Source organism: Dermacentor andersoni, chromosome 1 (assembly GCF_023375885.2).
Source record: "Dermacentor andersoni chromosome 1, qqDerAnde1_hic_scaffold, whole genome shotgun sequence".
Classification (NCBI taxonomy): Eukaryota; Metazoa; Arthropoda; class Arachnida; order Ixodida; family Ixodidae; genus Dermacentor; species Dermacentor andersoni.
The window spans coordinates 42,318,112-42,337,856 of NC_092814.1; the positions used below are offsets into that span (position 1 = coordinate 42,318,112).

Here is a 19,745-nt window from a genome sequence, read left to right on the forward strand (position 1 = left end):
CAAGCACACATTGACCAAGCTTGCGCATAACGCACACATCACGCGACACCGATAGTGGAAACAGATATGGAGACGCACTGGCGGTGTCGAGGTTGACGTTCGCGCTTATGCGCACCTGTTCGCCGGGAAAATAATGACACTGGGATACAGTGTACTAGAATAGTTACAGTGTACTATTCTAGTACACTGTAACTGGGAGAGGAACCCGTCAACCAGCATCCCATCAGCCACTTCGCCTCATGAAACGTCGCTTCCGCTGCGCGGAGTTAAATGGCACATGCGGCGAGGACGAACCGCGTAACGCAGTAGGGTGTCAAACTTGCGAATAGAACAGAGCTAGAAAGCCCTTCCGACAGAGGAAAACATTAATCGGCGCTTTACAACAATATGTGCGCGAATGCTACAAGAGCTCATTTTGCAAACGCGTTGTGTGTGCACAAACCAGAGATCTTAACACATGTCGTTGTGGATGGTTCATTCTCAAACGGAAGAACACACAGTAGTACTCTTAGTATTCCGCCGTAGGTACACCTACGACATATGGCATGTTGGTAGACGATCTATGCATAGATGTCTACCTAATGCGTCACATGAGCTCTCGCTCAAAATGAGACTATAGGTGGCGCACGTGTAAATGACTCATGTGCTGCATAGGTGTAGGTGCAAGGTAAAGAGGTAAAGAATTGAGTGAATGTAGGCAAAATGGCCAATTTATTTTGCTTTTTTTCAGCTTATCAAGATTATTCTCGCTCACTAAATAGCGATAAGGTCAACACATTAGTAGCCCTGATGCCTAAAGATATGGTATGGATAGGCAGATATAGGCCAGATGCCTGCTCCCAACACTGCGCACTCCGTGAAGACCGCGATTTGAAGGTTGTTCCGCATCCGCATCCATGGCACTGCATAACACTCCCAGGGCCACGTGACATGTGCATGTACACAAACACGCAGTAAAGTGAACGGCGGGACAGCCACCCCCGCAGCAAGGGTTACGCGGAGGTCGCAGATTGAGCTCCCAGCTCATCGCCCATTTAACCCTCATTCCACGATTCTCCCGAGTCTAATGAAGAAACGGCTCATTGCCCCTATGCTTTCCTTGGCTTCATTGCGTGATTTCGTACGCGACGTATGTTCATTTAAGTTACGCCACAATGAAACACTGAGCGTCACACACACAGAGCGGCAGTCGCCGAGTATTGCGCGTATGGCAGGCGCGGCAGCCCAGCGCCCGCAGCGATGCGCGAGGAGTGGCCATCCTCCGCCCGGCACGACAGACGCGCCTGCCGTGGCGCTGACGTGTACGGATGGGGCTTTGTTCTGGAGCGTCGACGCGCACGTGCCGCGTGACAACTGTCGCCGTCGTCAACCTCGCGCGCACTTTCGGTGAAGACGCGAGTTGGTTCTTTTTCACAAAGAACCACACGAAATAAGTAGTTAAATATACACAACTAAACGCATATACGCAGAGCAGTAGCGAAAGCAGACGTGACGCAGTTTGATATGAGCGTCGAGCAAGCACAGATTATGGTTTGCCTCACGGCAAAAATTGACCACCTGTGTCGTACGCAACGAGTGATGCGAGGGTAGACAAGCAAGCATGACAGCCCGACTGCCATTCCGGTAAGCACTTCAAGCAGCGTTTCCTCTCAGATGCCGGGGCTACATAAGTTTCTCGCCAGTAGCCGTACGCAGCATGCAGCTGATAAAGACACGGCACAGAGACATGGTAGGGCATGGGATGGAGGGAGAAGGAAAAATATTTTCTTCGTTTCTAGCTGAAACTTTCGAAAACAAATGCCTAGTGCAATACTTATACAAAAGGCTCTGCTTCGTGCGTAATGACTCGACTCGTATATCTCAGCTTTTATGTACTTTTCTTTACTGCCGCATTTTGTGTTCGTTGTGCGTCAAAGTAACGTTGACCCGATTCTCAACAAATAGAAGCAAGAGTTACAAAACATTTGAGCAGTGAACGTTTCTATAAAGGTGCTCACAGATATGCTTCCCTTAATTTCGGCCATACAGACAACTTTACATACACTAAAACGCCCACGTATTAAAGCGCAGCCTTTATAACGGACTACGTAGAAATTAGACCTTAAAAAGGAAATGTTTTCTTTTTTCATAGCCAACTACAAGATAGTAATCACGCTATGAAAAGCATTTATTTCTTTTTGAAAAAATTTCCAATTGATTACGTTATAATACCGATGCCTCGAGAATACGAAAGCGCAATGAAAACTTTTGTATTCTTATTTCTTTTCAAACGCTGAAATCGGCAACGGTCGAGAGGCACGTCCGATGCATGAAACAAGCGCTTTCGCATGCTACGCCACAATTTCAACTCAAAGTTTCAATTTTATGCCGCTGCAGTGGCAGGCAATAACAAGGAAAAACACGCGAACGTGCTTTCCCGGCGCCCCAACTTTAGTCATAAAATTAGGTGCGTGTAAAACCAGGAGTGTGGTGCATATTATTGCCTGCATGACAGGCTGCAAATGAAACAAGGCAAAACAGTCGGCATCTGAAGGTGACTGGAATAACTACCGCGCGCAGTCAAAACTATGTCAAATAGAAATTGAGAGAGCCAAAGATAAATTATTTAATCATGATCTATCAACCTTACTGAGAACGAATACTCAAAAACTTTGGAAAGTAATAAATCCTAAGCCACCTTCAGCTAGTCTCGTAACGATAGCAAAAGACGGCGAATTTCTTCAGACATCTGACGCTGCCACCGAACTGAACTTATTTTTCAGCTCCGTGTTTACTAACGAAACACCGATTCCTCCAGGTGTTAACGCTGCTACCATTAACGCGGTCACGAATGACATTCTGATTACGCAGGAAGGAATTGAGCAAGCTATTGATCTTTTGCCAAATAATTCAGACCCCGGACCTGACAGCATATGCCCAAAACTACTGAAGCTAACTAAATCAGTAACAGCTCGTATCCTCACTGCAATTTTTCAGCAGTCTAGTGATACAGGAAAAGCGCCTGACGCCTGGAAAATGGCTCGTGTTATACCGATATTTAAATCTGGAGATCCTTCTGCCCTTTCAAATTATAGGTCTGTCTCATTAACTAGCTCACCCTGCAAAATGCTGGAACACATAATATCATCGGTAATAATGGCGTACCTGGATCAGCACAATTTTTTTTTTTTTCAAAACAAACACGGGTTCTTGTGTGGTCGTTCCTGTGAGCCACAATTTTTCGAAATCGTAGCCGACCTTCATGACGCTGTTCATCACCTAACAATGCAGGTTGTCTACCAAGTTGACATTTCCAAATTCCCCGAGTTTTCCAGGTTTTCCCTGAGTGCCTTTGCGAAATTCCCTGAGTGATGCAGAACTATGTTTTATGTCAAGACGGGCTGGAACCATATCGCCCGATGCTGTCACTCTCTGGTAAGCATACGAAAAAAAAAAAAAAAAACGGCAGTCCAAATATTTTCGAATATGAGCTATTTCTATCAACTGATAGCAAGCTCAGTGGTATTAGGCCCGAACGTTGTCACAATTGATATTCTCTCTCAACAGCTCGTAAGTCAACCTCAACTGTCCTGACATACTCTCAAGCCGCGCACGACGCCTCAGTGTTGTGTTTCACTGCTTTAAAGAGTTTATTTTGGTTTGGATGAGGGACACCTGCATCTCGGCATCAGCCAACACTTTGTTTTTTTGAGCTCAAGCTCCTTCAAAACGGCGGCAGCACGCTTCCTTTCCCGTTCATTTCTCAATGCGTAGGTCCTTTCTGTTCTTGTCCTCCTTCCGCCACTCGTTCGCCCCACAGACCACTTGAAGCATCTTGGTCAGTTGCACAGTCCACGTCCGATTTATCGAACTCCCTAGGGGCCGCGATAACGTCAAAAAAATCGGCCAGTTGGGAAAAATAAATGCATGTCATTTACTGCCCTTAAGGTCTTAAACCGCCACAGGCACATTCGAAAACGCTCTGAAGGCCTGCCTGTACACGTATTAGGCATATCGGAGCTCGTACTGTGACAGGAAATACCGGGTGGTCGTGTATAATTAAGGAATACATACTGTGTCCCATGGCAATAGCCTCTTCCCACGCTTGTTATGCTTCACTGCAATACTTTTGCGTATGCTTCACCGAGTAACATATGTGTAAGGAGGAGAAGCTGACTTTCGGGAACCGGCATTATGCAACGCACCGTGCTTTCCAAGCTTCTAAGCCAATCGCGAGGACCACAAAGGCGGAGTCCATACCATTGCTGACAGCAGCGAATTATTTCAATAAAAAACACGGCATCCAACGGCAAGAAGCTTCATAGCGAACGTCGATGCAGCTAGGCCTAGCGTTGCCGCCGTGGTGGCTACGGCTGTTAGCGGATCTGCGTGCGAGAGCGCCTGTTCGAGGCGGCAAGGTAATCAAAATGGCAGGGGTGGTGGCTTTGATTAATGCCGTTTCGGACCTGCGGTCACGGCAAAACCTCCGGAAAATCGGACGGCGAAGAGTTCTTACGTTTGAAATTTCAGACGTTCTGATACATTGACTCTATGGGGTACGTGGTGGTGCCGCGAAGCCGTCCAAATTATCGGGAATCCGGAAAGTCGGTCGTTGACTGTACACTGGCAACTCCTCCAGCCGACGACAGGGCGTCAAAGACGATTCATTACGATTCCTGTCTGTTACTGGAGCCAGCATTACCTAGAACTTTCGACCCTTTCCATAAAATTACAGCTAATTTTCACTGATAGAGGCACAAATTCCCAGAGTTTTCCCTGAGTTTTTCCAGACTACTCAAAATCCTTGATAATTCCCGGTTTTCCCGGTTGGTAGACACCCTGTAACAAGAATTGACGCCGTCTTCATTGACTTCGCAAAAGCGTTCGACAAGGTTGCTCACACTCTTCTTACAATGAAGCTTGCAAATCTTAATTTAAACAGGAATGTCCTGAACTGGATCACTAATTTTTTAGCTAACCGACACCAGTTTGTTTCTCCAATGGATCTTGTTCTGCACTAACCCGTGTAAAGTCTGGTGTGCCGCAAGGCTCTGTAATTGGGCCGATTCTCTCCCTTATTTATATTAATGACATAAGCAGTAACCTTACTTCTACTATTAGACTATTTGCCGACGACTGTGTTACTTACAGAAACATCACTGATTCATGATATTAATGCGCCTTGTAGTCCGATCTTGACGAAATCGCTAAGTGGTCTGAACAATGGCAGATGATGATTAATGTTTCCAAAAGAAAAGCTGTAACATTTACCACGGCTGAACTCCCTGTGTCCTTTTATTCTATCAATAACATGGCCACTAAGAAAGTTCCTGCAGTAAAATAGACGTTCATATTTCTTCAGACCTGACATGGCTCAAACACTTTGATTACATCACCACCAATGCGTTGAAGACCAAGGGCTTTATTAGGCGTCACTTACATTCCGCAAATCAGGAAACCAAACTATTAGCATACACAACTTCAGTCAGATCGCAACTAGAATACGCCGCTATTATCTGGAACCCGCATCAAGCATACCTTGCCGGGAAACTCGAATCATTGCAGAATAAGGCCGCTAAGTTTATCATAAGGAAGTACTCTCGCTACTCCAGCATTACTGATATCAAATCGTGTCTAAATTTATGTTCACTGGAAACACGAAAACTTGTTACCCTGTTGCCTCACTTTCACCGACTTTATTACAATCCTGCGCCATTCACAGAATCTCATACCAAACCGGCCCATCGCATCTTTCCCCGATTAGACCACGGCTTTAAAGTACAACCGAAGATCACTCGTACCAAGCGTATACGTCATTCGCCATTCTTCCTTGCCATTTACCATTGGAATAAGCTGCCTACGGAAATCGTTTCTCTAGACAACCACGACGCTTTTGTTAGCAAACTGAAGCGCTTATTGCGTGCCGACTGTTAGAATTATATTATTCTCTATTGTTGCCACTACCATTGTAGTTTTACTTTTTCTAGTATGTTCTCAGTGTTTGCAGTGTATTTTTAGTATGTTTTATCAAGTTATGTTCTCAGTAAACGGCGCTCGTCTTGCTTCTATAGTTTCATGATTTATTCACCGTGATATGTTATGTAATGTTATGTAAACCCCTATGTAATGTCGGTAAAAAGGCCTTTAGGGTAAATGAATAAAAAATGGTTAAATGAAGCTGCTGTTTCCTTGTTTCTTCTACAAAATAAACCTCATGTTTATCCTTGTGTTTCTCCTTGCAAATAGCGCGAAATGGGGAGTTTTGGAGACAGGCGACCCAAAGTTAGAGGACGCACTATTTGGAAGGCGTGCAGAAGAGTGAAAAAAAAAAAATGCGTACAAAAGATTTTGGCTTTTGGTACGCAATGCCGCTTGAGGACGCTATTTGTAAATAAAGCTCCCTATTGGCGCATGGCAACACAGTGAAAATCTGTGCAGCCTGGTGAGTGACAAAGAATGAGTGCCATCCCGTTAGATGACTCGACGGTCAGAGGAAACGAAGAAAGCGACAGTGGAGCTATTTGCCGACAGCGAACGCTTTGCCTATCTTCGCGATAAGGGACAAGACAAGGGGGAGGTGTGGCAACTGTATACGACACTCATGATTGATAGCGCGAACAGGAACAGACGATGAGAAAAGGAGACAAGCGCTTATCTCCAGTGAGGAAAGGAGACAAGCACTTATCTCCATTGGTCTTTTCTTATTTACGCCAGTTCCCTGCCCTGCAAATGTAAAAAAGAAAAGGAACCCGAGAACGCGTTTCAATGACAGGCACCGTCAAATACCCCGAATCGTCACAATTGCGCGGCACACCGTTCGCGTGCTCAAGGAGCAGCGGTCCATTGTCGGCATAAAAAAAAAAAAGAAAGAAAAAAAATCTGTTTCTGCCGACAACAGTTCGGCTGGCTTATCAGGCGCCCAACCACAACATAGGAAAACAGCGCGGTCAGCGCTAACGACGTGGGAAGTCGCGGGGACAGTCAACACGTGATGCGCACGAAGAGAAATCGTTACAAAGTGGCTGAGCTGGATCGGCATTATCGATGCCCGTACTTGGCAGATTGCCGCACCACGAGCGGTTCTGCCCTCCCCCGACGCCAAGGCTGGCACCACGGCAAGCTGCTTTCTCAATATACACTCGGGAACGTTGCGATTCCCGTGGGCGTTGCGCGCAATTTGCGAGGCGGAAACGCAAATCCGAATGGAGGGACGCGTCCTGTACGTTCGCTGCTCTCTCGGCCTATAATCCGAGTTCGGAGGCTCGCTTTTCGGTCGTGTTCCGATCGAGGCCAAAATACAAAAACGACACTACCGCTAAAGCCTCGCCTCGAGGTCGGTCTGAGAGACGCCGCCGGGCAGATTAATAAGTGCGGCTCGGTTCCTTCAGAACGCACTCAAACAACCAGTGCGATCAGAAAATGTCCTTTTTACAACACGCACGCACGCACGCACGCGCACACGCACACACACACACACACACACATTTTTCATATCAAAAGTCAAGCCCTTAATTCAAGTTAGGGAGTTGATTGATTAATCCTTATAATTAGCCGCGTAATTAGTACACAAACGTGATCCTCGAACGAATATTCTCAAGCGATCATTTTCTGAGGTATAATCACTTAGGCGAGATTTCACGTGACTCGTTCGGCACCTGAAGTGTGGACGTCCTATAACGCGTTCCTCGCCCAGTGCCAGGATCGCAGCCACCCGTAGGTGACGCCGTGTCAGATGCTGAGCCAAGAGAAATCGCGCGAAAGTGATTAGATCTCCGAAAGTGATGATCGTTCGAGAATATAGCCACAGGGTAAGACGGCCGCCTCTTCGACCTCCGCTGAAATACGAAGAGAATTCGATATCAAACTTATTCCGCAGAAGGAAAGCTCACGTGCCCCAAAGTACCTGCACATAGCGCGACGAACACCAAGAGGGATTTAGAAACAGCGTGTATCTTAGAAACAGCCTATACCCAAGCGACTTGCGCGTACCCAAAATTAGCGCCGGCAGCACTGCGCGCGCGCAGAAACAAAACTGCGCTCGGGTTCTGGTTCTGTGTTCATTCTGCACGTTGAGCCAAACTTTGGGTCCCCTATTTTTTTGAAAACTCACTAATGACGCATAAATAGAATACATTGCAAATACGGCGCGCACTGTGGAAAATAGCCAACGGAACTGTCAGTGCCAAAATCAGGGAAATGGTATAGGGAATGGCCAAATGCTGAAATTCCCTCCTTCCCGATGGAAGATATATATAGCATCTCGTGCAAGTACGGTGCAACTGTCCTTTGAACAATGTCACTCCAGGGACAGCTCGCACGAATCATTAAGTACGCAGGTAAATAGGTTTATAAATAAGCAGCAGACAAGTGACAATAAGTTATGGTGTAGAATGCAGCAAAATGATGTGAAGTAACAACAAGATACCGGTCTTGTCGTTACTTCCCATTTGTCGTCATTTTACACCATAAACTATGAACGAACACAAGTAGTCATACTATTATAAGTTGCCGCACAGTAAGCTATCGAGTGGCAAAGCACACTTGCACGAAAATGTACGTTTTCAGGCGGCTTACAGCCAGCTTTTCTAACCATCGGTGAGTTTGCCTTTACGCGAAAAAATGCTTCTTGCAAGAGACTCCAAGGTGGACAGCAACAAGCTGCTGGACAGTATTTGCAGTAAGTTCATCCAAGAGAATTGCATGCGATGAATTGCGAACAATAGAAGAAAAAAGAGAAAAGCTGCTTCGGGAAACTTTCAAGAGCCGTATTTTCTGACGATTTATTCAATTTTCCAATTATATTCACGTTCCTTCATTGAACCGGACACGTCGCCGCTCCGCCGTCATATCGGCCGCTCGGCGCTATGAGCGACAAGAAATGAAGGACGGAAACGTCATAAAATAGCAAGTAATTCTGCGACTACAGCAGAAGACTAAAATAGGCTGGTAAGGTAAGGCGCTAGGCAACGGAGCTCGTGGGACAAGCACGACGCGTATTATAACGCCGTCGATAATGGCGGCGCAGAGTAGACGTGTGCTAATGACGAAGAGCGAAATGAAATGAAACGTCAGAAGATACAGCCCTAGTCAGTCACAGTCAGAAAAAAAAAAAGTCACGACAGCCAGAGGAGGTAAACTTTATCACAGGCTTCTGTACACCGAGACAGGGCATCAACATAAACGCAAACGGCAGAGAATGACGGTGGGTCACACTCGGGTACACTTTAAGCATGCTGGGGCCGGCATAATATGTAACGATTCTATTCCAATGCTATTTCTTTTCGCCCTTCGCCAGTCGTCCGAGCGGCGCTTCACCCACGTTTTCACCGGGACCGGCTGGCCGTGAACGGTGGACGATAAGATAGGGATAGCATCGAACGAAAGGAATCCTTACATTATGTACCGGCCTAGTATACAAACGGGCAAGCCGCAATGAACGGCATAGCTATGGAGCGAGAAGGAGAAACACGCCACAATAAAGTCAAACGAGATCGTGTTGAGTGTTGTAGCGGCACGCGAGCCCGCGCAACATCTCAACTTGGCCACGATGAGTCCCGGCAGAACGAAGCGCGCGACAGTATAGCCGCCGATGGCAGACTGTTGACAACAGCCATACGCGCGCGCCCCCCGATAGGTGATCGAAGCGCGCGGGCGGAACAGACTGGCGGGCGGCTTCCGCGTCTTCTACGCAGCGCACGAAGCACTGAACCTTGCCCTCGCTGATTAGGCGTGCGCGCCGAGAACAAGAAGAGGGGCGGAGGAAACTCGCAGGAGGTCGCAATCGCCCGCACAATGCCCCGGCCGGGCTAGACTGAACTGTGCACAGGGAGCATTGTGCACACGTGGCTAACCTCAATGTCACGTACGCGCAACACCATCTGAACGCGACTGTAGGCTCTCCGACAGGGGCGCATCCACGGCAGGGGGTGCTCGTCACAAGAAAACCAGGCCGCCTCTGCACCCGCCGGAACTCTCCGATGGCGGTAGACCTAGAGGTGACGAGGTTCCGCGACTTGCAGAAAAGCAATACAAGGTCAAAGGTTGTCTTAGCATAGAGGCCCAGCGGGAGAGAAACAGGTTCACAGCGTCTAAGTGCAGTATTGTTTCATTCAGACAGCAATAACATTAGTGCGCCCAAATTGAGCGCAGGCTACACAGAAAAGGCGTTGCGTTTGAGATGAATCTGCATTCAAATCAGACACAATGTGCCATTGGTGCCTGAATGAAGCGCTCGAGATGTTGCGCATTTCACAGCAGCAGCTTACGAATAGTAAAGTGCGATAGTCTGAAAGCGCAACACATTTGGTAGTTTGCTGAGCAACGAAACTCAATTTCGATTACAAACTCCGTGGTTCAGCTAGGGTGTGTCATTATACAAACGGTGTGAACTACTGAAAGCTCGAGAGTAAATAAAAAAAGAATTTCGAAACATGTGCAGGCGGGAAAACAATTGAGACGTGCACGGTGTAGGTCGCGGATTGTACATATCCATTAGGACTATTATTTTTTTTTACGTCTATTGCTTTAAACATTCGTCCCCATTATACAGAGCGATCATTTTGAAAAATCACCTGTGGCAGATAGCATAATTATTGTCCTTGAGCTGGATTATTCGAAGAGGCGGACATTACTAGCACGAGAAATGTAAACATATATTCAACTAATTAAGTCCTTAATTACACATATTGCAATTTACGAATTGTAGCCGGTGAGCTCGCAAGACGTATTCACTTGAAGTTAATTTCCAGGATGACACCAATTTCGAGATATTTCCCTAAGTGTGGAACGAAACACATTGGCGTTCCCGTTAATTTTGTGCTTCAATGCATAAAATAGCGTTTTGTTAAGAAGTAATTGGAACAACAGTGCATTTTTGCGTAAAATCTGATGGCGCGTATCTCCAAACTGGTGCGCCTTGCAAACACACAGGCTACAATGAGGAAATTACAACGTGCCATAAAGTCATTATTCAAGAAGTTAATTAGTAAATTTCTTTATTTAGTTGAACAAGCGTTTCGATTTCTCGTGCAAGTAATGTCCGCCTTTCTGAATAATCCAGCTCAAGGACTAGAATTATCTGCAACAGGTGATTTTTAAAAATTCCGGAAAACTTCAAAATGGTCACCACGTATAATGTGCGAGAACTGACGCTGACGCTCTAGGCTACAAAACAGGCACGCACCCGCCAGCTCCGATACGCTGCAGCTCCCGACAACGGGTTTCTGCGGGGCCTAAGAGGCCGCGTTTAATGTCAGCGTGAAAACCGCGTAAAACGAACTAATATCGTTACGTCAACTGCGTTGGAGGTACAATAAAGGAGATATTTAAAGACTAACACGTGGTTCTGAAGTATCACAGTAAATGCACTACAGAAATCCAGACTATGCGAAGGACACGTACGGACTCGAATGGCGCGATTGAGCGGCTGCACCTTAATCAATATGGAAGTCGACCAGGTCGGTGACAAGATCTAAGCAAGTACAAAAGTTCACATACAAAGCAGGTCATGGTGGAGCTTCGGGAAGCAAATCTCAAAGTATTAATGATTTTACTCGTTTCCAATGGTCAGTGATTCTAACAGGTTCGAATCACCAAGCGAACAATGCATCAGTATTTAACACCGCAAAATCCACCGAAGCTAATTTTGCCACGGACAAAACACAGCGGGGTCTTATCAGGCACACAAGGAATGACGTTCAGCGAAACGAGGAAAACATTTTCTACAATGAATAACGCTATTTAGGTGAACTCGACATATCGAACATTCAATGTGAAAAAAAAAAAAGAAACGAAAAAGAAAGCCGATATGTATGCACGTCCATTTGTTCTCCAAATGAAACTGCCGTGGTAGCCAAGTTAGTACAAGATTGGAAACAGGAGTCACGATGACTCGCTGAAAATACGACATCGGCATACGAGTCGGCACTCATAAGGAGGTCATAAGGCACGAAAAATTAGGCTGTCTCGGACAATCTTCTTCCAGGTCTGCCGGAAAGTGGGGCGGTAAAGGGTTTCAAGGACCGCCCAACCACGGCGCTCTGCAAAGTACGCAACTATAGTTGCGTAGCCGAATCGCAGCGCACCCTATTGCTGGTTCACATCACTCAGAGCACGGCGCTGTCTCGGGCGTAGTCTAAAACAGAGCTAGAGCCCCGTTTTATTGCAGTTTATGGACAACGAGCGCAGCCGCATGTTGCCTCGTCGACTAAGACCAGAGATGGCATTTCTTCGTCATAAAACGCAGGATATCAAGTTGCAGTGCGCCAGCCTTGAAAGCAGCTTCTGTGTTTTGCTTCTCAAGAAGAGCAGCGTCCTACGCGGGAAAAGACTGGCTGTATAGGCGTGAGCCAAAGTTTTCATAAGACGCTCGCATCACGTCCATCGAGATCCAACGACGGGCTAAGCGTACGTGGTCTCCACGGTCAATGCAGCTGCCAAGAAGAGCGCGTACAGGGCGAGCAAGGAAACTCCATGAACGCGACTCGACTGGTACCGGCAGAACAGCGTGGCGTACAGCGACAGCAACAGCGAACCAACAAGGCCTCCGTACAGGGTTGCCACGAGTGGCGTTAGCTCTAACGGAAGCCGGGCGCCGAAACCCACTGGCGCCAGTTTGACCGTATACGGAAGACCGACGCCCAGGAGCAGGTTGAGAAGCGGCCCGCCGAAGCACGCAGCCATCGCCATGCTCGGATATCCCTGACGCGCCACGGCCACGTTGGTCACAAAGTCTCCGAGACTGTTGCCCCACGCGAGCACAGTAAGGCCCAAGATGGCGTCGCTGACGCCCGCCACCAGGCCCAAGGTGCGCAAGAGGTCCAGCAGTTCGTTGGCCACACCGTAGATCCACAGCACAGACAGTATAAAACCAGCGTAGCCAAAGGCAAAATGGTAGCGCGGCGCGCTCTCGAAGCTAGAGCTGAACCACACAAGCAGAGCAGCGATACCGCCAATGAGGAGGGCCAGCACCCAGGAAGGAAGTTTGTCGGCGACGTAGTCATCGGCGCGGCCGAGAACGACTACCACGAAGAAAGGCGCAGTCACGCAGTGTAAAGCATTGAGCGGACGACACCAGTTGTTCTTGGCGTTCTCGTAGTCCACAACAGGCACTGTCAGCAGGAGAACGAACCGCACGGGAAACGTGACAACGTCATATATCTTTCCAGCGACACTGCGTTCGGCCCACTCCTCAGGGTCCCAAGGCACCAGCTGGGACAGGAACTCGGCCCAAGGTCCCGAGTCCTGGACGACTACGGAGGTCCGTGTGGCGCCCAGGAGCGGCGTCTTCTCGCTCACCACGACGGGCTCGAGTGGCGGTTGCGAGCATTGGGAAATGCGGCGCTCGATCGATGCCTCGTGCGAGGCCTGCATGAAGGCCGCGATGGCGTGCTCGTGGTGCCGGTGGAGGCTGCCCGTGGAATTTCGCCGTCGCCGTGCACCGCCGGCGCTGCTGTTGCTCGCCACGCTACTGACTGAGGACCTCCGTTCCTGTGCCCAGTCGGGCGACGCCGGCGGCATGAGAAGGTGACTACGGACCGGAGGCTCCGCGGGCACGTCCACCACCACCTTGACGGGGCTGTCCGGAAGTGCGCGAAGCTCCTCTGGCTGCGCCTGCTTCCAGAAATGGCCGGCAAGCACGACTACAATGTAGACGCAGTACAGGCCAAGGTAGCCGACGGCATGACCCAGCGTCACGCCACCGGCGTGGAAGAGGTAGAAGGTCCAAAACGATGCGGCCAAGTAGAAGACTGTGTCGCGCAGAAACGAGTCCGGTTCCAGCTCAAAGCGGCACAGCAAGAACACGGTGCCGGCCACCACGGCGGTGACGAACGTGCCAGCGCCGAGCAACTCGCCGATGACGAGCGCGGGCCGCGATTGCTCGATGCCGGCGAGCGAGGAGATGATGTCGGGCGCGCCGTTGCCGAAGGCGAGCAGCGTGACGCCGGCCACGCTCTCCGAGAGGTGTAGTGTGCGCGACACAACCACGAGCGCTGGGCACAGGAAGTCGTCGGCAGTCATGCCCAGCACGAGGAAAAGCAGAGCGATACCGAGCACCTCGGCGCCGATCGGAAGGTAGGGCGCGAACGGACCGCAGTAGGCGAAGGTGGTGTACTCGAGCCACGACTCGTCCACATGGCAGTCGGCAGTGTCCCGAACGAAAGCGCACTGCAGCGCCGTGATGTTGAGATCGTGCACCTTCTCGCAGGCGGCCATGGCTCCGACCAGCTGCCGTGTGCTATGGCGCGTTCGAGCAGAACGCGTCTGCCGCCGGAGCCGTCGGCGCGAGCCTGCTTTATCGGCGGCACCGCTGCGGCCGATTAGCCGAGAGATCGGCCGCCAGCTCGCGCGAACGGAGTAAAGCGCGCGCGGTGTCTCCGTTACAGCTGGCCGCGGGGCGCTGCCCGGAGAAACGACGGGGCGACGCGGCTGAAACCTCTCGCTGCCCGGCTCTTGTTGCGCTGCCACGGGACGGGCGGCCGCTTGCTGAGACCTCGAAGCAGCCCTCCGGCAGATACGATGCAATCACAAGCATAGAGAAGCGAGAACAATAGTTGAAAAGGAAGCGCTGGATAAGTGCACACGTACTCCATGAGATACTGCTGCTAGCGGACGTTCACACACACACGCACGCACGCACGCACGCACGCACGCACGCACGCACGCACGCACGCACGCACGCACGCACGCACGCACGCACGCACGCACGCACGCACGCACGCGACACTGGGACTCCACTGAAGTACGATAACTTGGGTATATACAGGACCAATGCGAAAACATGCGAATGAAACATTTGCAGGCTGACATCAGAAAGGGTATAGTTACTTCATAAACTGAAAAGTGTTGACTCAGCCCACAAAGAGAATAAGCCCATATAGGAACAGTAAGCATCAAGCATGGACCAAGCCGAAAGTTAAAAATGCAGACGCTTTTTTTCAGCGATGTAGCATTTGTATAGTATAGCACTTCTAAACGCTAAACACACAAGCGGCACTAGGAACCTCGAATGATTAAGGATACATATCCATACGAATACCCGAAAAGCATTGATTATACACAGAGACTACAAATTCACGCAGAAACTCCTCTGGGAGTTGTCTAAGTATGCGTAAGCACTGTGCCACTTGCTCATCTCCACGCAGCCCGGTGTCATTATCAGTGTTGTGAAACGTGATCCAGCCAGTACAAATGGCAGCGCTGCGGCGACACGAACTGGTGCGGACGGCGGCGCAAAAGGCGCATTGATAGCGCAAGCAAAATTTCATCCCCCGCTGCGCTCCGCGTTCGCTCCTTCATCCTTCGCTGCGCTCGTTCGCTCGGTTACGCCGACGCTCGCCGCAGGAACGGGCGCCCAAGAGCTGGGCTCTAGAAGAAAGTGAAGGGCTCGCAGGGTGCCCAACGTATTGGAAAAGTGTAAATATGAAGAGAGAAGGCGAAGGTTGAGGCTGCAACCCCGTCGCCTCTTAAGATCCCGCAACTTTCACAACTCTAGTGATAAAAATAAAAAATAAAAAGATAAACAAAGGAAAATAGTGCATGCGCCTCGCGTTCGGGATGGATGGACGAACCAGAGCGCCAGCGGCAGGCAAATAACAAATACGAAAGAAGCATCCACAGACGCCCTTTCCTGACCACAATCAATATTTCATAAGGAGTTCTACTGGCCTGTCCTCGTTTTCTGCTCTATTATCTCAACCAAAGAACTAGCACGATTAAGAACGACTTTCTGTTCTTAACCTACGCAGCCGTAAAATCTTAGTCAAATGACATTGACTAAGATTGATAGCGTGAGACTGTACTATCTGACTCCGCAAGCATGTACGGCCTCGATTTGTATCGCCAGCGCTGCGAATAGCCTTGGAGAGTGAGGACAAAGGTTCTACTTAAGAGGAAGCTTTAGCTCGAGTGTTCCTATCTAAATACATTTAAAAGAATGAGTTTTTATCGGCAACCACTGCACCAAATTTGACGAAGTTTGATGCATTTAAAAGAAAAAACTTAACATCTAGTAACTGCTGGTTTCGAATTCTTTATTTAGGTCGTCAACTCTTTATTAAAAATTGGCAAACATCTGAAATTTTCAGAAAACGAAACTATCAAGTTTACAACTCCGTAACTCGGCAATGAAAAAGGATATCACAATTCTGTGAATTGCCTCTAATATTACATCTAAAGCGGACAAAATTCATATGTTATACATGAATCTCAAAAAAATTTGTAATGTGTAAACACAGCTTTTGCAGAACATTTGTACACAACGTAACAAATTCACGTAAGGTTTAAAATGACATATAGAATTTGTCCGCTTTCAATGATCTAATGGGCGCCGTTTACAGAACCGTGATATCTGTTCCTGATGCAGAGCTATCAATTTGTAAACTTCGTGCTTCATTTTTTTTTTTCAAAGTTCCGAATTTTTGAAAATATTTTAACAATATGCAGGCGCTAAATAGAAATTCCGCTTCCAACAGCCACTAGTATTTAACTTTTTCTCTCAAATGCAACGCATTTCATTGAAACCGGTCCAGGGGTTCTTTCAGAAAAGCGTTTTTGCGTTCTACGTGCATTTGAATAGGCCACGTCGCGGAGTTGGGCCCGAGCTAAAGCTTCCTCTTAATTTCTAATAACTCGCGATGCAGTAGGATCACTTGCGGCGGAATCGGAAAGTCTCACACTGAATTGGCCATACATATGTTTACGACCAAGGCTGCGATTCTGGATTGAACAAATGTTTCACGACAGCGTAGAGCTAGAAGTTACGCGCGGTGAAACGAGAAAAAAAAAAAAAACGAAAGAAAGAGAAACCTACAGGTTCGCACGAGCATGACACTCGGGCAGCGGAGTGCTGGATACGCCTCCGTCCAGGCCTCCCCGCCTCGCACCTACCATGTAAAGCTATCGCACATGTGCAACAGAGACTGACACAAACTCCAGCAGCTCCAACGGAAGTAAGCCCAGCTTACTGTGACGCGCACAGGAAAGAGTAGCAAAATATGAAACACGCAACGAAGCGCTTAGTCAACACGAAACAAAACGCCATAAAATAGAGTAGCATTTCCACGGGATGCAACACGCTGTGCTCACCGCGGCGCCTACTAGCTACGCACAACTGCTATTCTTGATCCATCGTTTCCGCAAGAGCCATAGCGCCGTACACAATATGAACGGCGGTGGGCACGATAGACAGTGGGTATTTAAAAAAAAAAAATCACTTTGCCCTCACGCAGATAAAAAAGAAAAGAAAAAGCGATGCGCGGCTGGAGAAAGGTTTAGCTTTGTTGCACTGGTTCTCGTTCTTGCTAGACGACATGCAGTGCCTGGATCACACCGACATATGTCCCCCAATTGAGAAGAATAAACTATCCCCGATATTCAAGCCCGAGTCGCTCAGAATTTACTTCTTCCATGAGGGCAGCGTTCCAATGGTGTCCGACATCACAGTCCGGCGCACTCAACAATAAAACACCTCCAGGCATACGACGCAAGAGCGTCACGTTACTTTCATGTTTGTTCGACCACTTTTGGTCGCGACGCCTCGCACACAGAGAGCGAGTGAGAGAGAAATGAAGGCAGTAAAGACGCCTGCCTAATCGAAAGTAATAATGTGCGACACGGCTCCGGCTAAGTTTACACTTACACATGCGGCCCGAAGCGCCGCATACCCTCCAGTTCCTGCATACCGCTGCCTGAACGACCTTCGTTGTGTTTCAAGGTTGAGGAGCTAATTTCCGTTCGGAATAAATGCGAAAAAAAAAAAAAGAAAGACCGTCTCCGAAAGCGCAATAGCACGAGAAGAATAACGACGACGCGTCAAATGGAGGACTTCCATTGCGAACGGAAGTTCTCGCCCGCTATGTCGACGAAAAAGGATGCGCCTCGCCATCAAAAAGCCATTCGACGACAACGAATTCGTCTGATTTAAAGCGCGCGCGCGCGCGCACGTACGCAAAGTTAAAGACGCGTTCTGTCGCACAAAAGAGCAGTGTCCCAGTTGTCTCTCACGGAGTAGCACGCGACTTAACACACTCGCTCTGTACAGAACACGCACGCACCATAATAAAAAAAATGAATCGATTTGCCCGCAGTTTTTGAGCGAATGCCGATATTTCGTCGAAAAAGCTCGTAGCGGCAACAAAGCGCGCGCTAGAACAAGAACCGAGCCCGTAACTTCGCAAGGTCCAGAAACGCAGTGACAGGTGTGTCTGCGCGTGCCGTGCATTCTATACAGGAGACTCGCATCAAGTGCGCTGCACGAATATTATTGCCGACGTGTGTCGGCATGGCTTGGTGACAACAGCTCATGAACATAGCAGCTTGAAGACACGCCTGCGTTACAAGAGATCATACATTACCGAGATGCGCTGCTCGAAAGTTAGGCGGTTAAAAAGGAATGCCATGATGACTTCACGACGCAGCATATTAAAAAAAGAAGAAAACGTCAGCAAGGGCAACTTGCTATCTCGCTCCAAATTCATGCCCCTTGTCCACTACAGTGGAAAACAAATAAGGGGTTAAGAAAATTTAACAAACAATACGAGCCTCGTACAAAGAAGGAAAAAAAAGATAATCAGAAGGAAACCGGTATCTCGAGAAGCGCCTCTATCATTCCTGTATACGCTTTTCGCCGCTATGGGTCATTGTCATTTTTTGTTATCTAGAAGTATCCTTTCCACTACAGGCCCGATAACAACAAAATCGTCTTTTCTTTTTCTCTCTTATTTTTTCCGAAAAGAAATGTTTGGTTGTAAGAATCGCCGAGAGTGACGAGGCAATGTCACCAGCATCGTCATATAATATACTTGAAGCAAGTGTTTTTGGCTTGGTTCGGTGTTGACATGTTCACATGGCACGCAGCGAACTCATCAAATCCTGCGGCTGGGTGATTATTAATACGAAGCATTTTTGGCCTCATACCAGGCACTTTGCGATACGTAGGTACCTATGTTGCACCGTCGTGGGCCTGCTAAAAGAAAGAGAGAATGAAGGGGAAAAAAAACAATCTTTTTTCGACGGTGGAATTGAACCTCAGTCTCGCAGAACAACAGCCCGAGGCTCCAACCATTACGTACTAATACTTTTTTTTTTCAGGACATTCAGGATCGGCCCAGTTTCACCAGACCTCTTTATGTAAGGCTACGTGTGCAACACTGTAGCGCCTTCGCCGTCGGCCCACGTTGTAACGGAATGATTGTAACAATTGATTGTCGGAGTACAAAAAAAGCTGTCGCATTTCTATCGTCGTCATACTATATCGTTGTCGCCGTCGTCTGGCTGCTGGCGTCACACACACGCTCGCGTCACACACACAACAGCTTGGTTTACATAAACACGCTAAATTAAGTCACTGGCGTTTTACGTGGCAGAACTATGACATGATTATGAGTCATACCGTAGTGGGGAGGGGGGGGGGGGGGCTCTAGATTAATTTTGACCACCTGGAGTTCTGTAACGTGCACCCACGCACGGTACACCGGCGTTATTGCAAAGAAAAACGATGCGATGTAGATGCAGTTAGTGGCATTCATGTCTGCAATGCAAGTAACGGAAAACTGACGGCGCAAGATAGAAGGAACAGAAAAAAAAAGTTAAAACGGTACACTCTGGACAGTTTGCGAATGACCTGATCAGAACAATCGCGTCCATTAGTGCTGCCGTAAGCTAATGCCACAAAGGGACGGTCATGGAATAAACAACCACACAGCCCCGCATCATACAGATGGTATACGGAAGACTCCATGCGCGATGCACACGACCACTTTGGTGGA

The 19,745-nt window shown here is 48.4% G+C and overlaps 2 protein-coding genes across 3 annotated transcripts in view; both read right to left on the reverse strand.

The window, feature by feature from the left end:
• Nucleotides 1-19,745, reverse strand: part of LOC126545922 (cyclin-dependent kinase 14-like) — a 150,778-nt gene that overhangs the window by 45,108 nt on the left and 85,925 nt on the right. The gene's annotated exons all lie outside the window — the stretch shown is intronic.
• On the reverse strand, nucleotides 9,101-14,392 carry LOC126545921 (mitochondrial sodium/calcium exchanger protein-like). The gene has a single exon (XM_050193970.3). The coding sequence runs from the start codon at nucleotides 14,191-14,193 to the stop codon at nucleotides 12,379-12,381; it is 1,815 nt and encodes a 604-aa protein (XP_050049927.2). The 5' UTR covers nucleotides 14,194-14,392; the 3' UTR covers nucleotides 9,101-12,378.

Coding starts and splice junctions, on each gene's coding strand:
- LOC126545921 (XM_050193970.3), bottom strand. CDS start 14,193: ATGGCCGCCTGCGAGAAGGTGCACGATCTCAACATCACGGCGCTGCAG.